At 45.2% G+C, this 18804-nt stretch overlaps 1 protein-coding gene across 1 annotated transcript; it reads right to left on the bottom strand.

Annotated features, from left to right (window-relative positions):
* Positions 1 to 2613: 2613 nt before the first annotated feature.
* LOC100191403 (uncharacterized) lies at positions 2614 to 6295 on the bottom strand. The gene is made up of 8 exons (NM_001136837.2): positions 6132 to 6295; positions 5748 to 6050; positions 4915 to 5198; positions 4009 to 4137; positions 3532 to 3654; positions 3330 to 3437; positions 3079 to 3257; positions 2614 to 2903 (listed from the first exon to the last, which is right to left on the bottom strand). Exons 1-8 carry the CDS (start codon positions 6262 to 6264, stop codon positions 2780 to 2782), a joined length of 1383 nt encoding a protein of 460 aa, NP_001130309.2. The 5' UTR covers positions 6265 to 6295; the 3' UTR covers positions 2614 to 2779.
* Between the last annotated feature and the right edge of the window lie 12509 nt (positions 6296 to 18804).

The following is an 18804-nucleotide window of genomic DNA, read 5'->3' on the forward strand; positions in this document are numbered from 1 at the left end:
GTTGTGGCTAACAACATTGATGAGGCTTTCTGGCTCTGTCTGTTGCTCTTGGAGCTTCATAGCCCTCTCGCGCGTCACTCTCTTCTACTGCGATAACGTTGGTACGGTCTACCTCTCCACCAATCATGTGCAGCATGAGCAGATGAAGCATGTGAAGATTTATCTTCACTTAATCTGCGAGTGTGTCGCTGACGGTGATGTCTGTGTCCTCCGTTTCCTGACCACTTCGCAATTCGCCGACATCTTCACCGAGATCCTCCAATCCATGATGTTCTTAGAGTTTGTGTAGTCTCAACATTTGTACAAGCTAGAATTGTGACCGAGGGTGGATGTTAGATGACTGTGTATTTATCCTTAATGTAATGGGCCTTGGTCCAACCTATGTATCATCACTATATATTAATGTAATCCCTACCTAGTTAGGGTTATGGTTTTCTCTCTCCTAAAAGAGGTCCTTCATCAAGCCCTCAACACCCTCACATTCGTCGCCATAGATCTTCTCCATCACAACTTTACTTTTTATCTTCTGGACGAGCATGGTAGAGATCGAGATAGTACTGCAAGGAGGAAGGGTGAAACGCAACCAGTACAAGGGATGAACTTGTTGGATTAGCTCGTGGAATGAAAGAAAGGGAATGAGGATGAGTGGATTTGGATTTGATTGAGGCCTTGTTCAGTAATTCCCGTCTAATAAAAGATGAATGAGATTGAAAAGAATTAAGAAGGAATTTGACTTGCTAGATACTTCATATGTTCCAATTTATATTTTGTTTGACTGATTTATCCTAAGTTTGACCTACTCAAAAATCATAATTATTATTAATTTTTACTGTGATATCAATTAACATATAATATACTTTAAGTATGACTTTTATTTTTAAAAAAATAAAAATGAATAAGACGAATCGGTCAAACTTGGTAAAAAAATCAAACAAATTATAAATTAGGACTGATGGAGTATTTAAACCTACTCGATACCCTTCAATCCAAATTATTTGCTATTTTAGTACTTGTTTGAAGTGGCTTTTCCATAATAGTATTATGAGGTTTTTGGTTCCACGTAACTAAAATTTAGTCTTTATCACATCGAATGTTTGAATGATAATTACATGTATTAAATATAGTCTAGTTATAAAACTAATTAAAGACTAAAAGATGAGACAAATTTATTAAACCTAATTAATCCTATATTTAATACTTATAATTGGTATTCAAATATAATTTGATGTGACATGAAGTAAACTTTAGTCAAACACCCCTTAACATATTAGACTTATCAATAACAATACTTACAAGTGAGCAACTTTTCTGAAATAGTATTTCACTCTTATATCGCTCATTCATATTTTGTTTTCTTATTTTCTATCACTTAAAATAATATTTTTTTATCCTTACTCCTCATACTAGATTCCAACTTCTTTTAACCTAACTCTCTAAGCCCCTCCCTACTTTATTCAACTTAAGTTAGGACGAATATTAAAAGTGTTTATGTTAAGTTTGTTTTACAAATTCTAACTAAAAACATTAAAATATTTTTGTTAACATTTAAAAAGAAATAGCTAAAGTTGGGGGCTTGATATTTCGATTTTTTATTTTAACAAAAATGTTTCCAAGTTTTCAAATGAAATTTGTAAAATAAATTTAACATAAAAGCTTTTAATATTCATCCTAACTTAAGCTGGATGAAGTAGAGAGACAATTGGAAGGGTTGGATTAAAAGGAGTTGGAATCTAGTATGAGCAGCAAAACTAAAAAATTCCTTTTCAGCGATAGAAAATTAGAGAAGAAAATAAAAATTGTTGAAACAAGGTGAAATATTGTTATAAAGAAGCTGTTATAAAAAAAGACCAATCTATTGATAGAGATGCCACTTCAAACGAGTACTGTAATAGAAAAGAACTTATCCCATCTATATGGATTGAGAATGGGCTCCGAAGTGGAGAAAACAGTCCAGAACCCTGGATCTAATCTAAGGTCTCGAACTTTCCTTGAGTCCCTTGGAGCCTGCCTAATGGCACCCTGTCAGCCAAGATTTTTACCATTATAGAAAAAGGCAGAGTGAGCTTCGCTATAATGGAGACGTTGCCGCGCGATTCGTTACAATGGAAACGAAATTGCCTAGCGGTTTGCTCGATCGCTTGAGACAGAGATTGCAGTCCTAGTCCTCTCTACGTACCGTGACGGCGACGACAAACAAACGTCCCTCCCCTTCCGAGGGTCCCCCGTGCCGTTCGGCTTCAGCCTTCAGCTTTGTGCCGGCCAATAGCAGGAAGAGGTTGACGGTCTCCTGTGCTGTGCACCGACGCCGTGCGCGTATCGTCGCTGCAACGACGCATCGAGTACAGGCTGATCAGCTCAGCTCGTCGACCGAGGTGGAAGTGACCATGTCCAAGGCGCAGGTGCCCGTCACCTCCGGCGCGTGTAGCTCCGAACACTCAACTACCGTCGGCCTGGGCAGCGGCGAGGCCACGGTGACCATGTAAGCATGTCTCAAACAACTTATTCATTATATATCTCCATCTACTATTTTAAAGCTCACTCTATAAAAGAAGTGTTTTGTATGATCATATGTACGATTTGCTGGAAACAACCTAATAGCCCTGAAGTTTGATTGCCCAACAAACTGAAACCATTGATGCAACCACAGTAGCGCAATTCTACAAACTCATTTCAGTGCGGCACCTCGATAACTCATACAATGTATTTCTCCTCCAAAACATTCTACCGCTACCAAACTAACTCGACGCACATTTTCTATGGTGTGACTGGTCACTGGTGTCTATGCATTGTAGTTGTCGAGGCCCAGGTCCCTCAAGGCAGACGAAGCAGCATCTTTACAGCTTCTGTGCAGCGCCATTGCCTTTCTAATAAGCTTTTCTGCACCATCATTAAGCAGGACGATCCTGCAATGGCAGCAGCGAATGTCAGGATGTAGAATGTCTATAAACTTGCTTGCTGCATTAATAGCAAATGGAGTTGGAATGCTGTCCAGAGATCTGATTGCTAACCAGACCGATTCGGCGTAGGTTATGGTGTCGAAAAAGAAAGATGTGTACGCCCCACAGCAGTACACCATACCTATTCTCAGGGTTTCGGGCAACAAGATTGCGAATCATAAGGCATGCTTGCTTCTGAGTCTGCACGGAGGAGGGGAACCTTTGCATTGACTGTATAGCCAGTGTCCCATAGCCTTCTTCCATTGCACGTGCTGCATTTTCTGGTGACCTCAGTGTGAGGACCGTCACCATAGACATAACCTGCGCATTCAATTGAGCTCAGAACGGTATCTCAATACAGAAAATTCTTCAGTATTCCTATTTCAACGGTACCTCTTGAATTATAGCAGGATCTTCAGAAAATCTGGATGTCAACTTTAGGAACCTATCAAAACCACCTCGCTGAATGATAATGGACTTGTTTGCATCGCTTGCAGCAAGCTTAAAGGAAAAAAATGATGTTTGGTTTATTGAAAGTTGAATGTTCTCGTTTCACAAGCAGAAAAGGTTGCAGTGTTGTACCATACTACCATACCTTGGACAACAAAGAGCAGCAAGATCTTGCTACAGCTTTGTTCTTCTGCTCACCAGCCCCGTCGATGCATTGAAGAAGCACATCAATTCCACCATTTTCAGATATGGAACGGCATATTTCATCCTGTGGCAACACACAACAGAACATGGTAAAGCTCTCCTATGCCATCTCATAATCAAAATGGTAAGCATGCCAGACAGTTTATTATAAAGAGTGTAACATTTTTCAAGCGCCAGATTTTTCTGGATATTGGCCTCATGAAAATTAAATTTTAACTGGCCAGTGACTGCTAGCTACATATGAAAGACTAAACCAGTAAGGACCTATTAGAGGAGGGGTTATCGAATCAAATCCATAGAATTTACAATTTAGTTCAAATCCCAAACTTGCCAGAGTGGATACCCTCCTGATAAGCTGTTTCTTCCAACTAAACTGAAGCTTGAACAACTTAAAAATTGATAACATTGCAAAGCTTACATTGACTGCAATCGACTTTAAAGCAGCACAAGCAGATGGCAAACTGGAAGGAGCGACTTGCTCACGAAGTGCATTGACAAGAACTTCTGCAACCCCGATTTCAGCAAATCTCCGGGAGTATCCATATACCTGGCCAAGTTCATCTGTTTTAGGTCATATACAATTACCAAATGTCAAGAAAAAATATGCACTGGGATATAAGCAAATCAAGGAAAATTTGAAATCAAAGTTTGCAATCAAGATACACATGCTGTGATGACATTGAGAATGGTTGCATACAAAAAGAAAAAAAAATGGGCATAACAACGTCTCCAAATACTGAAGCTTGCTCCAGCTCCAAAAAAATTTAATGGAGTTGGTGAAGCAGGTCATTAGGTGCTCCATAAAATTGTGGAGCTAGAGTTGTAAGCCTTTAGAAGACATTTAGATAAGTCATTTCGTTTATTATTTAGATTAAAAATATTTTTTAAAACTATTTAAATTGAAACTATAAGCTGCCCACACTGGAGCTGGAACGTGGAGCCATCCCAAACACCCCCTTAGTAGTATGTTAAGATGCTCCTTTAGTACCTAATCATTACTAGAAGTCTATTTAGTACTAAACTGCGAGCTAGAAACCTGATTCTATTTAAATGACTACTGAAATGCTGCTTTTTTCCTTCTGGTTGCATCCCTTTTGAAATAATATCAAGAAGTTACAATATTAACAATGACATATAGAATCATATCATGCACAAAACTAAGTATCAGCATAAGCTATTCACCATGTCACATTCTATCTTCATAAAGGATTACATAGCAAATGCATTGCCAGATACTTCCACAAACCACCACATACCAGCAATTAGCATAGAAACTGGTGAAGCTGGCAATGTGAAACACTCAAACTGTGAATATAGGACACACCTGAGAAGCTACCACTCGGTTGTCATCAGGTTTCAACAGAACACGAATGGCATCATACAAACTTTGCACATTAGATTTTGATTTATCCTTCATAACCCGCAGAATGAGTTCATCGACCTTCAGGTCCATAAAGGACTCTTTCACAACTTCATTGCCAGCAGAACCTGCTGCCACAACACTAAATCCAGCATCCAATAAATCTGAATTTTCTGAGCCTCCTTGCAAGAGATCCATGACAATTCTGGGTCCCTCACTTCGTCTGAACTTTTCAGTGCTTGCCACATCTACAGATTGAACATTCCCTGAAGTTAGAACATAATGGAGATTGTCTATGACAAGGTATAATTTAGGGTGGACAAGACAGTTTCTCAGCACCAGTTTGCAGTGCAAGATCAAGAAAAAGTAAAGACTAATGAATTGTAATAAGAAGGTAAATAACTATGGATGGAATCACAACTGATATGTGACAAAGTATAGCAGAACAAGACATTTTATAGCTCTATGCAGTTTGTGAAACTGCATACGGATGGGAGTTTATATAATGTCCATAACAGTCATTTGAAAAAAAAAAATCCTGAAAATGTTGAAAAAACTAGTTTCTAGCATGCCATTTCATAGCGTTCTGTGCATTTATAAGTTCAGCCAAACAGAAACATTTAGCTGCTTCCAAGTGCATCTTCACGATACCCAGGAATATATATATGCTACCATGCTATGATGCTAGTTTAAGAAAATTTCTACCGAGAAATCAGTACTACAGGCATGTTCTGAATAGAAGAACCGTGTAAATTGCTAAACAAAGTGACTACACCGCAAGGGCACCAATGTCATACCACGGAGTACGGAGCTCAGACTCTTCAAGGCCGAAGCAAGCAGCCTCTCCTGCTCGACCCGAGCGGACGCGCACAGGGCGACGAGCGCCTCCACGACGCCATTCCGTACCGCGATCGCTGCATTCTCCGAACCCTCGCCGGAGCAGCACAGATTGCGCAACTCATCGAGCAGAGAGACAAGTCCGTCGAGATCCTGCTCCGACCCGCCGCTGGCGCTGAGAGAGGCCTTCAGTTCGTCCAGAACCCGCACCACCGGGCTCACCTCCGCCGCGGTGGCCTCTCCCGGCACGCGCTTAACGATACCTGCACGAAGCAGCGAGGTGCTGGGCGGAGATTGCGAGAGTGCAGAGAACGTGGAGGTGCGGATCTGACGAAAAGTGTTACCTGAGAGATCGGCGCCCTGGAGGGTGAGCGCCTCAACGGCGTCAGCGAGGGCCTCATCGGGGTCCATGCCGAGGTCCTCCATGTTCTCCCGGACCATGGAGTCGAAGGCCTCCTGCGAGATCGAGATCGCCATTTGCTTGGTCTGCCTGTAGGGCGTGGGTGCGGGACGCCGGGAGCCCGGGACTGCGGGGTGCCGTGCCGCCGGTGCTGCTAAATGGAACTCATTGCTTCGGTTTCCCTTTTTCATATACCACAACATAATGCCATTTTTGAATTCGAATGTGAAAGGAAAATATGATTAAACATTTTCCTTAATGATTTTGGTGGTTAAATTGTCCAACATAAATAATTAAATTAATTAGTTTGCTCTATATTATATGTTCTACAGGTGCCAAAGGTTCAATACAAACCAATAAAAAGAACAAGTTAGGTTTTAAAAGAAAAAAGCAAAAGAAAACCGAAGTGTGCCCTGGTCTAGCGCACCGGACTGTCCGGTGTACCACCGGACTATGTCCGGTACACCACCAGACAGTGTCCGGTGCACCAGGGACCGTACACTTTGAAAGTCGCCTAGAGGGGGGGTAAATAGGGCGAAACTGAAATTTACAAAGTTAATCACAACTACAAGCCGAGTTAGCGTTAGAAATATAAGCGAGTCCGATAGAGGGTGAAAAACAAATCGCAAGCAAATAAAGAGTGAGACACAAGGATTTGTTTTACCGAGGTTCGGTTCTTGCAAACCTACTCCCCGTTGAGGTGGTCACAAAGACCGGATCTCTTTCAACTCTTTCCCTCTCTCAAACGGTCACTTAGACCGAGTGAGCTTCTCTTCTCAATCACACGGGACACTAAGTCCCCGCAAGGACCACCACATAATTGGTGTCTCTTGCCTTGGTTACAATTGAGTTGATCACAAAAAAGAATGAGAAAGAAAAGAAGCAATCCAAGTGCAAGAGCTCAAATGAACACAAGTGTCACTCTCTCTAGTCACTATTTGATTTGGAGTGATTCCGGACTTGGGAGAGGATTTGATCTCTTTGGTTGTGTTTAGAATTGAATGACATAGCTCTTGTAAGGTGTTGGAAGGTGGAAAACTTGGATGCAATGAATGAAGGGGTGGTTGGGGTATTTATAGCCCCAACCACCAAACTAGCCGTTTGGTGGAGGCTGCTGTCGTCCGGTGCGCCAGCCACGTCACCCGGCCGTTAGGGTTCGACCGTTAGAGCTCTGACAGGTGGGGTCTTCTGGTTGTCCAATGGTGCACCAGACAAGTACTGTGACTGTCCGGTGCGCCTTCTGACGCTGCTCTGACTCTAGCGCGCACTGTAGCGCATTGAGGGCCTGTTTGGAGGCTGACGTCGAGCGCCATACCCCGCCTAAGGTGTGGTGGCCGATTTGGCCGCCACAACTGTGGCGCGCGGCGTGTGGCGCGGCGTGGTGTTTGCGGCAGCGATCCAAACACGCCCTGAATGCGGTTGCAGTCGACCGTTGGCGCTGAAGTAGTCGTTGCTCCGCTGGCACACCGGACAGTCCGGTGAATTAAAGCGGAGCGCCCTCTGATTTTCCCGAAGGTGACGAGTTTGGAGCTGAGTTCCCTGGTACACTGGAAATTGTCCGGTGGTGCACCGGACACTGTCCGGTGGTGCACCAGACAGTCTGGTGCGCCAGACTAGGGCACACTTTGGCTGTCTTTTGCTCTCTTTGTTTGAACCCTTCCTTGGTCATTTTATTGGTCTATTGTGAACCTTTGGCACCTGTAAAACTTATAATCTAGAGTAAAGTAGTTAATTCAATTATTTGTGTTGGGCAATTCAACCACCAAAATCAATTAGAAAAATGTGTAAGCCTATTTCCCTTTCAATCTTCCTCTTTTTGGTGATTGATGCCAACACAAACCAAAGCAAATATGGAAGTGCAGAATTGAACTAGTTTGCATAATGTAAGTGCAAAGGTTGCTTAGAATGAAACCAATAAATACTACTTACTAGATGCGCATGGATGGCTTTTCTTCTTATTAACATTTTGGACCACGCTTGCACCACATGTTTTGTTTTGCAAAAATGTTTTGGAAATTCTTTTCAAAGTTCTTTTGCAAATAGTCAAAGGTAAATGAATAAGATTTTTGAGAAGCATTTTCAAGTTTTGAAATTTTCTCCCCTTGGTTCAAATGCTTTTCCTTTGACTAAACAAAACTCCCATTTAATGAAATCCTCCTCTTAGTGTTCAAGAGGGTTTTAGATATTAATTTTGAAGAGGGTATATAAATTTGAAATTATATCAAAATAAGATACCAATTGAAAAACTTCTTTTAACACCAATTAAAAGACTACATTTTTTTAAATTGGTGGTGGTGCGGTCCTTTTGCTTTGGGCTAATACTCTCTCCCCCTTTGGCATGAATCGCCAAAAACGGATGCTTGAGTGAAATATAAGCCCTCTTAAACTACTCTCTCCCCCTTTGGACGGAAGTAGAGAAGTGAAGATTATACCAAAGTTGGAGAGTTTGTGTGGAGCAACGGCGAAGGATGAATAATTCGATGGAGCGGAGTGGAAGCCTTGTCTATGCCGAAGACTCCTTTTCCCTTTCAATCTATGACTTAGCATGAAATGAACTTGAAAGAACACATTAGTCATAGCACATGAAGAGATGATCAAAGGTATATATATGAGCTATGTGTGCAAAACATCATTCAAAATTGCTAGAATCAAGAATATTTAGCTCATGCCTAAGTTTGGTAAAATTTTGTTCATCCAATGGCTTGGTAAAGATATCGGTTAATTGTTCTTTGGTGCTAACATATGCAATCTCGATATCCCCCTTTTGTTGGTGATCCCTTAGAAAATGATACCGAATGGCTATGTGTTTAGTGCAACTATGCTCAACGGGATTATCCGCCATGCGGATTGCACTCTCATTATCACATAGAAGAGAAACTTTGGTTAATTTGTAACCATAGTCCCTAAGGGTTTGCCTCATCCAAAGCAATTGCGCGCAACAATGTCCTGCGGCAATATACTCGGCTTCGGCGGTTGAAAGAGCCACAGAATTTTGCTTCTTTGAAGCCCAAGACACCAGAGATCTTCCCAAGAACTGGCAAGTCCCCGATGTGCTCTTTCTATTAATTTTACACCCTGCCCAATCGGCATCGGAATAACCAATTAAATCAAATGTGGATCCCCTGGGGTACCAAAGGCCAAACTTAGGAGTATAAACTAAATATCTCAAGATTCGTTTTACGGCCCTAAGGTGAGCTTCCTTAGGATCAGCTTGGAATCTTGCACACATGCATACGAAAAGCATAATATCCGGTCGTGAAGCACATAAATAGAGTAAGGAACCTATCATCGACCAGTATACCTTTTGATCTATGGATTTACCTCCCGTGTCGAGGTCGAGATGCCCATTAGTTCCCATGGGTGTCTTGATGGGCTTGGCGTCCTTCATCCCAAACTTGGTTAGAATGTCTTGAATGTACTTCGTTTGGCTAATGAAAGTGCCCTCTTGGAGTTGCTTGACTTGGAATCCTAGAAAATACTTCAACTCCCCCATCATAGACATCTCGAATTTTTGAGTCATGATCCTACTAAACTCTTCACATGTAGATTCGTTAGTAGACCCAAATATAATATCATCAACATAAATTTGGCATACAAACAAATCATTTGCAAGTATTTTAGTAAAGAGTGTAGGATCGGCTTTTCCGACTTTGAAGCCATTAGAAATAAGAAAATCTCTTAGGCATTCATACCATGCTCTCGGGGCTTGCTTGAGCCCATAAAGCGCCTTAGAGAGTCTATAAACATGGTTAGGATACTCACTGTCTTCAAAGTCGGGAGGTTGCTCAACATAGACCTCTTCCTTGATTGGTCCATTGAGGAAGGCGCTTTTCACGTCCATTTGATAAAGCTTGAAGCCATGGTAAGTAGCATAGGCAAGTAAAATGCGAATTGACTCAAGCCTAGCTACGGGTGCATAGGTTTCACCGAAGTCCAAACCTTCGACTTGTGAATATCCCTTGGCCACAAGTCGGGCTTTGTTCCTTGTCACCACACCATGCTCGTCTTGTTTGTTGCGGAAGACCCACTTGGTTCCTACAACATTTTGGTTAGGACGTGGAACTAAATGCCATACCTCATTCCTCATGAAGTTGTTGAGCTCCTCTTGCATCGCCATCACCCAATCCAAATCTTGAAGTGCTTCCTCTACCCTGTGTGGCTCAATAGAGGAAACAAAAGAGTAATGCTCACAAAAAATGTGCAACACGAGATCTAGTGGTTACCCCCTTATGAATGTCGCCGAGGATGGTGTTCACGGGGTGATCTCGTTAGATTGCTTGGTGGACTCTTGGGTGTGGCGGCCTTGGAACTTGCTCATCCTCCTTGTCTTGATCATTTGCATCTCCCCCTTGATCATTGCCGTCTTCTTGAGGTGGCTCATCCTCTTGATCTTCTTCTTCATCATCTTGAGCCTCATCCTCATCTTGAGTTGGTGGAGATGCTTGCATGGAGGAGGATGGTTGATCTTGTGCTTGAATGGGCTCTTCGGATTCCTTAGGACACACATCCCCAATGGACATGTTCCTTAGCGCGACGCACAGAGCCTCTTCATCATCTAATTCATCAAGATCAACTTGCTCTACTTGAGAGCCATTAGTCTCATCAAACACAATGTCACAAGAAACTTCAACTAGTCCAGTGGATTTGTTAAAGACTCTATATGCCCTTGTGTTTGAATCATATCCTAGTAAAAAGCCTTCTACAACCTTAAGAGCAAATTTGGACTTTCTACCTCTTTTAACAAGTACAAAACATTTGCTACCAAAGACTCTAAAATATGAAACATTTGGCTTTTTACCGGTTAGGAGTTCGTAAGATGTCTGAAGCGTCCCGATCCTTTGGGACTCAAATGTGATACAATTACTAGTCCCAGGAGGCTAGTAAACACATTCCTTACTTCAAATAGTACAGAGTTTAGATAATTGTTATTACAATACCGGGGTACAAGCTCGAGAGAGCCAAAATAGGAAGCGCAATAGGAAAAGAAATACTAGCCCAAGCCAGAGGCAGAACTGGGTGCAGACACAGCCCTCTCAATCAAGCATAGCAGAAAAGAAATCTTCGGCTGTTGAAAAACATAAATGAATCTGGGTGAATACACTAGGTATTCCGCAAGCCCACCCCACTCCTGTAAAGAGAAAGAGACCTATATCATACATGCTTTATTTGGTGGGGGTGAAGTCACTCTTTATTTTCTCAGAGGAAGGCAGTTGTTGTAAGGTTTTTCCCAAAGACTTAAAATAACAAAAAAAATACTCAACCACCACTGAGCTTCCCGCTCCCGTGGCCTTGTTTTCTTTCTCACTACATACTTACACACACATTTCCCTGTTCATGGAACTTATAGAAAAATCTCTAATTGTCATACCATACCAGACCCGTCCATACCAGTGGACACGGACTATTCGAATAGGTTTTCGACTCTACACAGAGGGGTACACTTTACCCACTAGCCCGGTTTCTGCAATCTCACCGTCGCGAGACCCGAATGCCGGATCTCTTTCCTTCCTCGTAGGTCCTAACCTTAACGGTTATCCGGAAGGAGTCAGGCCACCACCATGTCCAAACCGGACAAAACTTTCCCCCTCCTTATCCTCCCGGTGCTCCCCAGCCTTCTTAACCCTGGGGTTGGACCGCACGAGTTCGGATTGAGTGACTGCCCACACAGTCTCAAGTGGTTGTACGACAAAGGAGTACAGGTAGTGAAAATGACAAGCCGGTCCTTATATGAGGGGACAATCCTTCTGCTCACGCCTAAACCAGCTGAGCCAACACCTTAGGCCCTCCCCTAATCCAGGGAGTCCTTGATCATCCCACTCCCAAGGTGATGAGGGTGAGTACCCTTCATCGCATAACTTTTCAAAAAGAGATTTTATTTGAAGAAACACATTTCCCTTCTTCCCAATCCATATTTCGTATCCAGAATGTATATGTTAATGCAGGCCATCTCTCACTCACAATGCAATATTCCCCCTGAATTCCCGGCCTAGGCAGTGGTAGAGAGAATAGGTAATTTATGCATCAAGGGAATGATGGACTTGCCTTCATTGAAGCTTTCCTGGCACAAAAGATCTACTTCCGGGAGATCGGGCCCCGGCCCTTCTTCTGGGGCTACGGGTTCCGGGCCCTCGGTCCCCGCTTCTTCTAGTGAAAACAGTCAATAATAAAAAAATACATCAATCAGTGGTTTCACCATCATAGTGTGTCATTATTATTACCTGTGACTCTAGAAAGTGTTTTGATGATTTTTGGTACATAAAATACTGAAAAAACTAATTAGAGGAAAAAGGGCTAAAAAAAGAAAAAGGAAAAGGAGTTTGGCGCTGGTGGGCCGGGGAGGGGGAATCTGGCCCAACTGACGTAGGGGCGCGCACGGGCGCGAGGGCGCTGGCCCATCAGCGGCCCAAGGCGGGGAGACGGCGCGGGCGCGGGGAAAACGCCGTCGCCGCGGGGCCCACGTGACAGAGAGAGCGGGAGGGGAAGACGACGCCAACGGTCGACGGCGTGGGGCAAACCGGCCGTTTGAGGGGAGGAAAACCGGCCGGCGGTGGGCTCGACGGCGGTTTGCACCGGTGGCCCGGTTCTCGGGCAACGGGCGGTTGCCCTAGCTTGGTGAGGGTCTGGCGGACATGGGGGTGGGCTCAATTTGGCTAGAGGGGGTAGGGAGGGGGGTTGTCCGCGGGGAGGTGGCGGAGCTTCGCGGCGGGGTTGCCGTCGGTGAGCTTTGGGCGAGGAATCGGGGTGGGGGAGTGGTGTACTGCGTTCGTGGCGGTGTGGCGAAGCTAGGAGGCTTAAGCAATCGCTTGATGGACCAACAGAGGGGCAGGGAGAAGAGAGGGAAGGGCTCACCGGGGAGGAAGACGACGGCGGTTCTTCCACGAATTGAGCTCGGACGAGGGAGGAGAGGGGTGGCTGAGGCCGGTGCGGGGAAGGAGGAGCTCGGGGCGGCCCTTTTATAGGCGCCCGAGGGAAGGGGAGCGGCGGAGCTCCGCGGTGCCAGTGAGGCGCACCGTACCGGGGTTAATGCCGCACAGCGGCGATGACGAGACCGCACGGTGGCGGTGCCGTGCAAGGACGCGGCCGCTGCGGCGAGGACGGGGCGGTGCCCAACTTCCCTATGCGGCAAGAAGACGGAGGAGGGGACGGAGGCGATGGCCGGAGGTGACCGTGATGGGCCGTACGCGGGGAGGGGGAAGAAGGACGACGAAGTGGCTGACAGCTGGGGCCGGTCTGCCAGTGGGAGTGAGCGTGCGAGAGAGAGGGCGGCTGGCGGGTGGGGTCGGTTCGTCAGCGAGGGAGAGAGAGAGCGCAGGGCGGGCTGGCGCGCGCGGGGGAGTAGGCCGGAAATGGGCCGAGGGGAGGGAGTCGCGGGCGCGAGGGGGGGGAAAGCGGTCGCGGCATGGGCTGGATTCAGCCCAGCTAGGGGAGAGGGAAAGCTTTTTCCTTTTTCTTTTTCTTTTCTAAAACTCATTTCATTTTTGTTTCTTTTCTTTTTGAACAAAATTATTTAGTGGATAATATAGGTGTTGGAAGATAAAATCTAGGTGGGGTGCTTGTGATCAAACAAAGTGTATGCATATGATGGGAAAATCTAAGGGAGTTTTTGAATAGAAGATAAAAAGAGGGGAGGGGTAGATTAGGGTTTCAAACCTGGGTTAGAATTTTGGGATGTTACAAACCTACCCCACTTAAAGGAATCTCGCCCTCGAGATTCAGACGGGGCTCGAGAAAAGGTAAGGGTATTCCTTCCTCAGAGAGTCCTCACTTTCCCAGGTGGCCTCCTCTTCTCCATCTCTGCTCCACTGAACCTTACAGAGCCTCACTCCTGAGTTGCGGGTCCTTCTGACCGCTGAGTCGAGAATCTTCACTGGCTTTTCTCGGTACTGGAGATCCTTTTGAATCTGAATTGCCTCTGCCTCGATGTGGTTTTCTGGTACTTGCAGGCATTTGTGGAGCTGGGACACATGGAACACATTGTGAATATCTGACATGGATTCTGGTAGCTCAAGACGGCATGTTGCGGGTCCCACTCGGCTAATGACGGGGTAGGGACCGACGAAACGTGGCGCCAGCTTTCCTTTCATTTGGAACCTTTTTACACCACGCATCGGGGAGACTTTGAGATAAACGAAATCTCCTTCCTCAAATTTGAGTTCCCTTCGTCTATTGTCTGCGTAACTCTTCTGTCGACTCTGAGCCTCCAGTAACCTTGTGCGGATCAAGGCAACTTTCTCTTCGGCTTCTTTAACAAAGTTGGGTCCTTCTAGTGTCCTTTCCCCTACATTGGACCACATTAGGGGAGTCTGGCATTTCCTTCCATAAAGTGCTTCGAACGGTGACATTTTGATGCTGGCCTGATGGTTGTTGTTGTATGAGAATTCGGCGTACGGTAAACTGGACTCCCAATCCCTGTCGAATGTTAGCACACAGGCTCTTAGCAAATCTTCGAGGATCTTGTTGACTCTTTCCGTTTGACCATCTGACTGGGGGGTGGTAAGCGGTGCTGAAATCTAGCTTGGTGCCCATTGCTTGCTGGAGGCCCTTCCAAAATTTTGAAGTGAACTGCGTTCCTCTATCTGATACTATCTTTCGCGGAATGCCATGGAGCCTGACTATCTCTTTAAGGTATATTTGGGCAAGGGCGGCTCCTCCAAAAGTGGTCTTTACTGGAACGAAGTGGGCCACCTTGGTGAGACGATCGATTATTACCCATATGGAATTATTTCCTTTCTGTGTTCGGGGCAGTCCGGTCACGAAATCCATGCCTATTTCTTCCCACTTCCATTCAGGCACTGGGAGGGGTTGCAGTAGGCCTGCAGGTTTCTGGTGTTCGGCCTTTGTTCGCTGACAAGTGTCACATCGGGCCACATACTGTGCTATTTCCTTCTTCATCCCTTTCCACCAGTATCTGGCTTTGAGGTCCAGGCACATCTTGGTGGTCCCTGGGTGGATGGAGTAAGCTGAGTTGTGGGCTTCATTAAGCAGGGCTTCCCGTGCCTCTCCCACTGGTACACACAGGCGGTTCTTGAACCAGAGGACTCCTTGCTCATCTGTCCTAAGGTCCGGAAGTTGCTCCTTGCGAGCTCTTTCCATAAGTCTGGTTGTCTCTGCGTCCAGGTGTTGAGCCTTACATATGAGATCTTCTAGATTGGGCTTGACTTCCAGGCTACCGTTGTCTCCCAGACATGCATTTAGCTGAGCTGATTCTTTCTTCCAATCTTCTAAAAAGTTGGTCCCTTTAATCCCGAAAGGTTTTCGGCTGAGGGCGTCTGCTACCACGTTGGCCTTCCCGGGGTGGTAGTGGATTCCGAGGTCATAATCCTTGATCAATTCAAGCCATCTTCTTTGACGGAGGTTGAGGTCCGGTTGCATGAAGATGTACTTCAGACTCTTGTGATCAGTGAAGATGTGGCATTTGTTCCCGATCAGATAATGCCTCCATATCTTTAGGGCGTGCACGATGGCTGCCAATTCCAAGTCGTGGGTAGGGTAGTTCTGCTCGTGTGGCTTGAGTAGGCGGGATGCATAGGCAATAACTTTCTCATTTTGCATCAAGACACACCCTAAGCCTTGCCTTGAAGCATCACAGAAGATGACAAAATCCTGGTGTATATCTGGCAGTGTCAAAACTGGCGCAATTGTAAGCTTCTCCTTGATGATCTGGAAACTCTCCTCACATTTTGGGGTCCACACAAACTTATTATCCTTTTTGAGGAGTTCGGTCATAGGTTTTGCTATGCTGGAGAATCCTTTGATAAAGCGGCAGTAATACTCTGCCATTCCCATAAAGCTTCGTACTTCACTGATGTTGGATGGCTGCTTCCATTTTGAAACGGCTTCTACCTTGGATGGGTCTACTTCTATCCCTTCTGCAGTCAAGATATGCCCCAGGAAAGCTATCTTTTCTAACCAGAACTCACACTTGCTGAGCTTAGCATAAAGTTGATGTGCCCTGAGTTTTCCGAGAACGATTCGGAGGTGACGCTCATGGTCCTTACGATTCTTGGAATAAATGAGGATGTCGTCTATGAAGACTACGACAAACTTGTCTGATTCTTCCATAAATACCTTATTCATGAGGTTCATGAAAAAGGCGGGTGCGTTTGTTAGCCCAAATTGAGAGCACCTAGAGGGGGGGGGGTGAATAGGTGATCCTGTAAAAACTTAAACTTATAGCCACAAAACTTAGATTAAGCGTTAGCACAGTAGTTGCCAAGTGGCTAGAGAGAACTCAAAACACGATAACCACAAGAAAGCAATCACAGAGTTGACACGGTGGTTATCCCGTGGTTCGGCCAAGTACAAAACTTGCCTACTCCACGTTGTGGCGTCCCAACGGACGAGAGTTGCACTCAACTCCTCTCAAGTGATCCAATGATCAACTTGAATACCACGGTGTTTTTCTTTCCTTTGATCTTTTCCCGTTTGCGAGGAATCTCCACAACTTGGAGTCTCTCGCCCTTACAATTGAGTTCACAAAGAAATACGGAGTAAGGTGGGAATGAGCAACGCACACAAGACTCGAAAATCAGAGCAACAACACGCACACAAGTCGCAACAAGAGCTCGCAACGCAACACAAAGAGTTCACAACTCCACAAGAGCTCTATATGCTATCACAATGAAACGAATGCGTGAGATTGATGTCTTGGTGCTTAGAAGAGTTGTAGGAATGCTTGATTTGCTCCTCCATGCGCCAAGGGGTCCCTTTTATAGCCCCAAGGCAGCTAGGAGCCGTTGGGAACAAATCTGGAAGGCCATCTTTGCCTTCTGTCTCGTGGCGCACCGGACAGTCCGGTGCACACCGGACACTGTCCGGTGCCCGATTTGTTTCCTTAAACAGCGCATCCGACCGTTGCTGTCTGAGTCAGATCTGCGCACCGTTGGCGCACCGGACATGTCCGGTGCACACCGGACAGTCCGGTGCCCCTTCCCGACCGTTGGCTCGGCCACGTGTCGCGCGCCGATCGCGCGGCCGACCGTTGGCCCGGCCGACCGTTGGCTCACCGGACAGTCCGGTGCACACCGGACAGTCCGGTGAATTTTAGCCGAAGTCGCCGGAGAAAAACCCGAGAGCGGCTGGTTTGCTCCGCGCTGGTCTGGCGCACCGGACACTGTCCGGTGCACACCGGACAGTCCGGTGCCCCAGCCCGAAACAGCCTTTGGCTGTACACAGCCACTCTCCACTTCTTTTCTTTTCTTCTTCTTCCTGTTTCTAACACTTAGACAAGATATTAGTACACAAAACCAATGTACTAAGGCTTAGAAACATACCTTAACTTGTGATTTGCACTTTGTTCATCCATGGGCATATTTTCACATTTAAGCACTTGTGTTTGCACTCAATCACCAAAATACTTAGAAATGGCCCAAAGGCACATTTCCCTTTCAATCTCCCCCTTTTTGGTGATTTATGCCAACACAACATAAAGTAGATAGAACAAGTGCAAAATCACTTCAAATAAAAACTCAAATTGGTTTTGATTCAATTTTGGCATATATGGATCATCCTTTGCCACCACTTGGTTTGTTTTTGCAAATCAAATTCAAATCTCTATCTCTAAGTCAAACACACATGTTGAAGTATAAAGAGAGTCATTCCAAAAGAGATTGATCAAAGATTTCAAAAACTCCCCCTATTTCCCATAATCAACACTTCTCCCCACAGGAAGCCAACTTTTGACAAGAGACACAATAAAAGAGTTTTGCTAAAACAAAAAACTCTATTCTACTGTTTTCAAAATCTCTCAAGTGGTAGCTGATCCATTTATCGCTTTGGCCTTTATTTTCTCCCCCTTTGGCATCAAGCACCAAAACGGGATCAATCTTGGCCCTTTTAACCCCATTGCCTCACCAAAGTCTTCAATTAAGAGCAAATGGCAATAAGATTTCATGAGATGAACTTGGAATTAGTTACCCTCTCATCGGAGTGCAGTGGAAGTCTTTCATGGTCCAAGTCCACCTTTTCCCTTTCAATCCTCCTTCGAGACTAAATTATCAAACTCAAGCACATGGTTAGTCTCAAAGGGTCAAGTTGTAAAACATCTCCCCCTAAACATGTGCATCACTTTGCAACGGACTTGTGAGGTCCAGGGAGTGTTTGTACAACTTGAGCACCACAAAAAGCAACAAAATGCAGAATGAACATGATCAAAGGCATAAACACATGTATGCTACAATTCAATCCAAGTTCCGCGAATCTAAGACATTTAGCTCACTACGCAGCCTGCAAAAGGTCTTCTCATCTAGAGGCTTGGTAAAGATATCGGCTAGCTGGTTCTCGGTGCTAACGTGAAACACTTCGATATCTCCCTTTTGCTGGTGGTCTCTCAAAAAGTGATGCCGGATGTCTATGTGCTTTGTGCGGCTGTGTTCAACAGGATTTTCCGCCATGCGGATAGCACTCTCGTTATCACATAGGAGTGGGACTTTGCTCAGATTGTAGCCAAAATCCCAGAGGGTTTGCCTCATCCAAAGTAGTTGCGCGCAACACTGACCTGCGGCAACGTACTCGGCCTCAGCGGTGGATAGGGCAACAGATGTTTGTTTCTTAGAGTTCCATGACACCAGGGACCTTCCTAAGAATTGGCACGTTCCCGATGTACTCTTCCTATCGAC

Source organism: Zea mays, chromosome 5 (genome assembly GCF_902167145.1).
Source record: "Zea mays cultivar B73 chromosome 5, Zm-B73-REFERENCE-NAM-5.0, whole genome shotgun sequence".
In the NCBI taxonomy this organism is placed as follows: Eukaryota; Viridiplantae; Streptophyta; class Magnoliopsida; order Poales; family Poaceae; genus Zea; species Zea mays.

What these genes read in the sequence shown, in the direction of transcription:
- LOC100191403 (NM_001136837.2), bottom strand. Translation starts at nt 6,264, where the DNA reads ATGGCGATCTCGATCTCGCAGGAGGCCTTCGACTCCATGGTCCGGGAG. An exon ending in TCTGAGCTCCGTACTCCGTG is followed by an intron (nt 5,199 to 5,747) that starts GTATGACATTGG and finishes TTCAATCTGTAG; the next exon opens with ATGTGGCAAGCACTGAAAAG. An exon ending in TAAAGTCGATTGCAGTCAAT is followed by an intron (nt 3,655 to 4,008) that starts GTAAGCTTTGCA and finishes GTGTTGCCACAG; the next exon opens with GATGAAATATGCCGTTCCAT.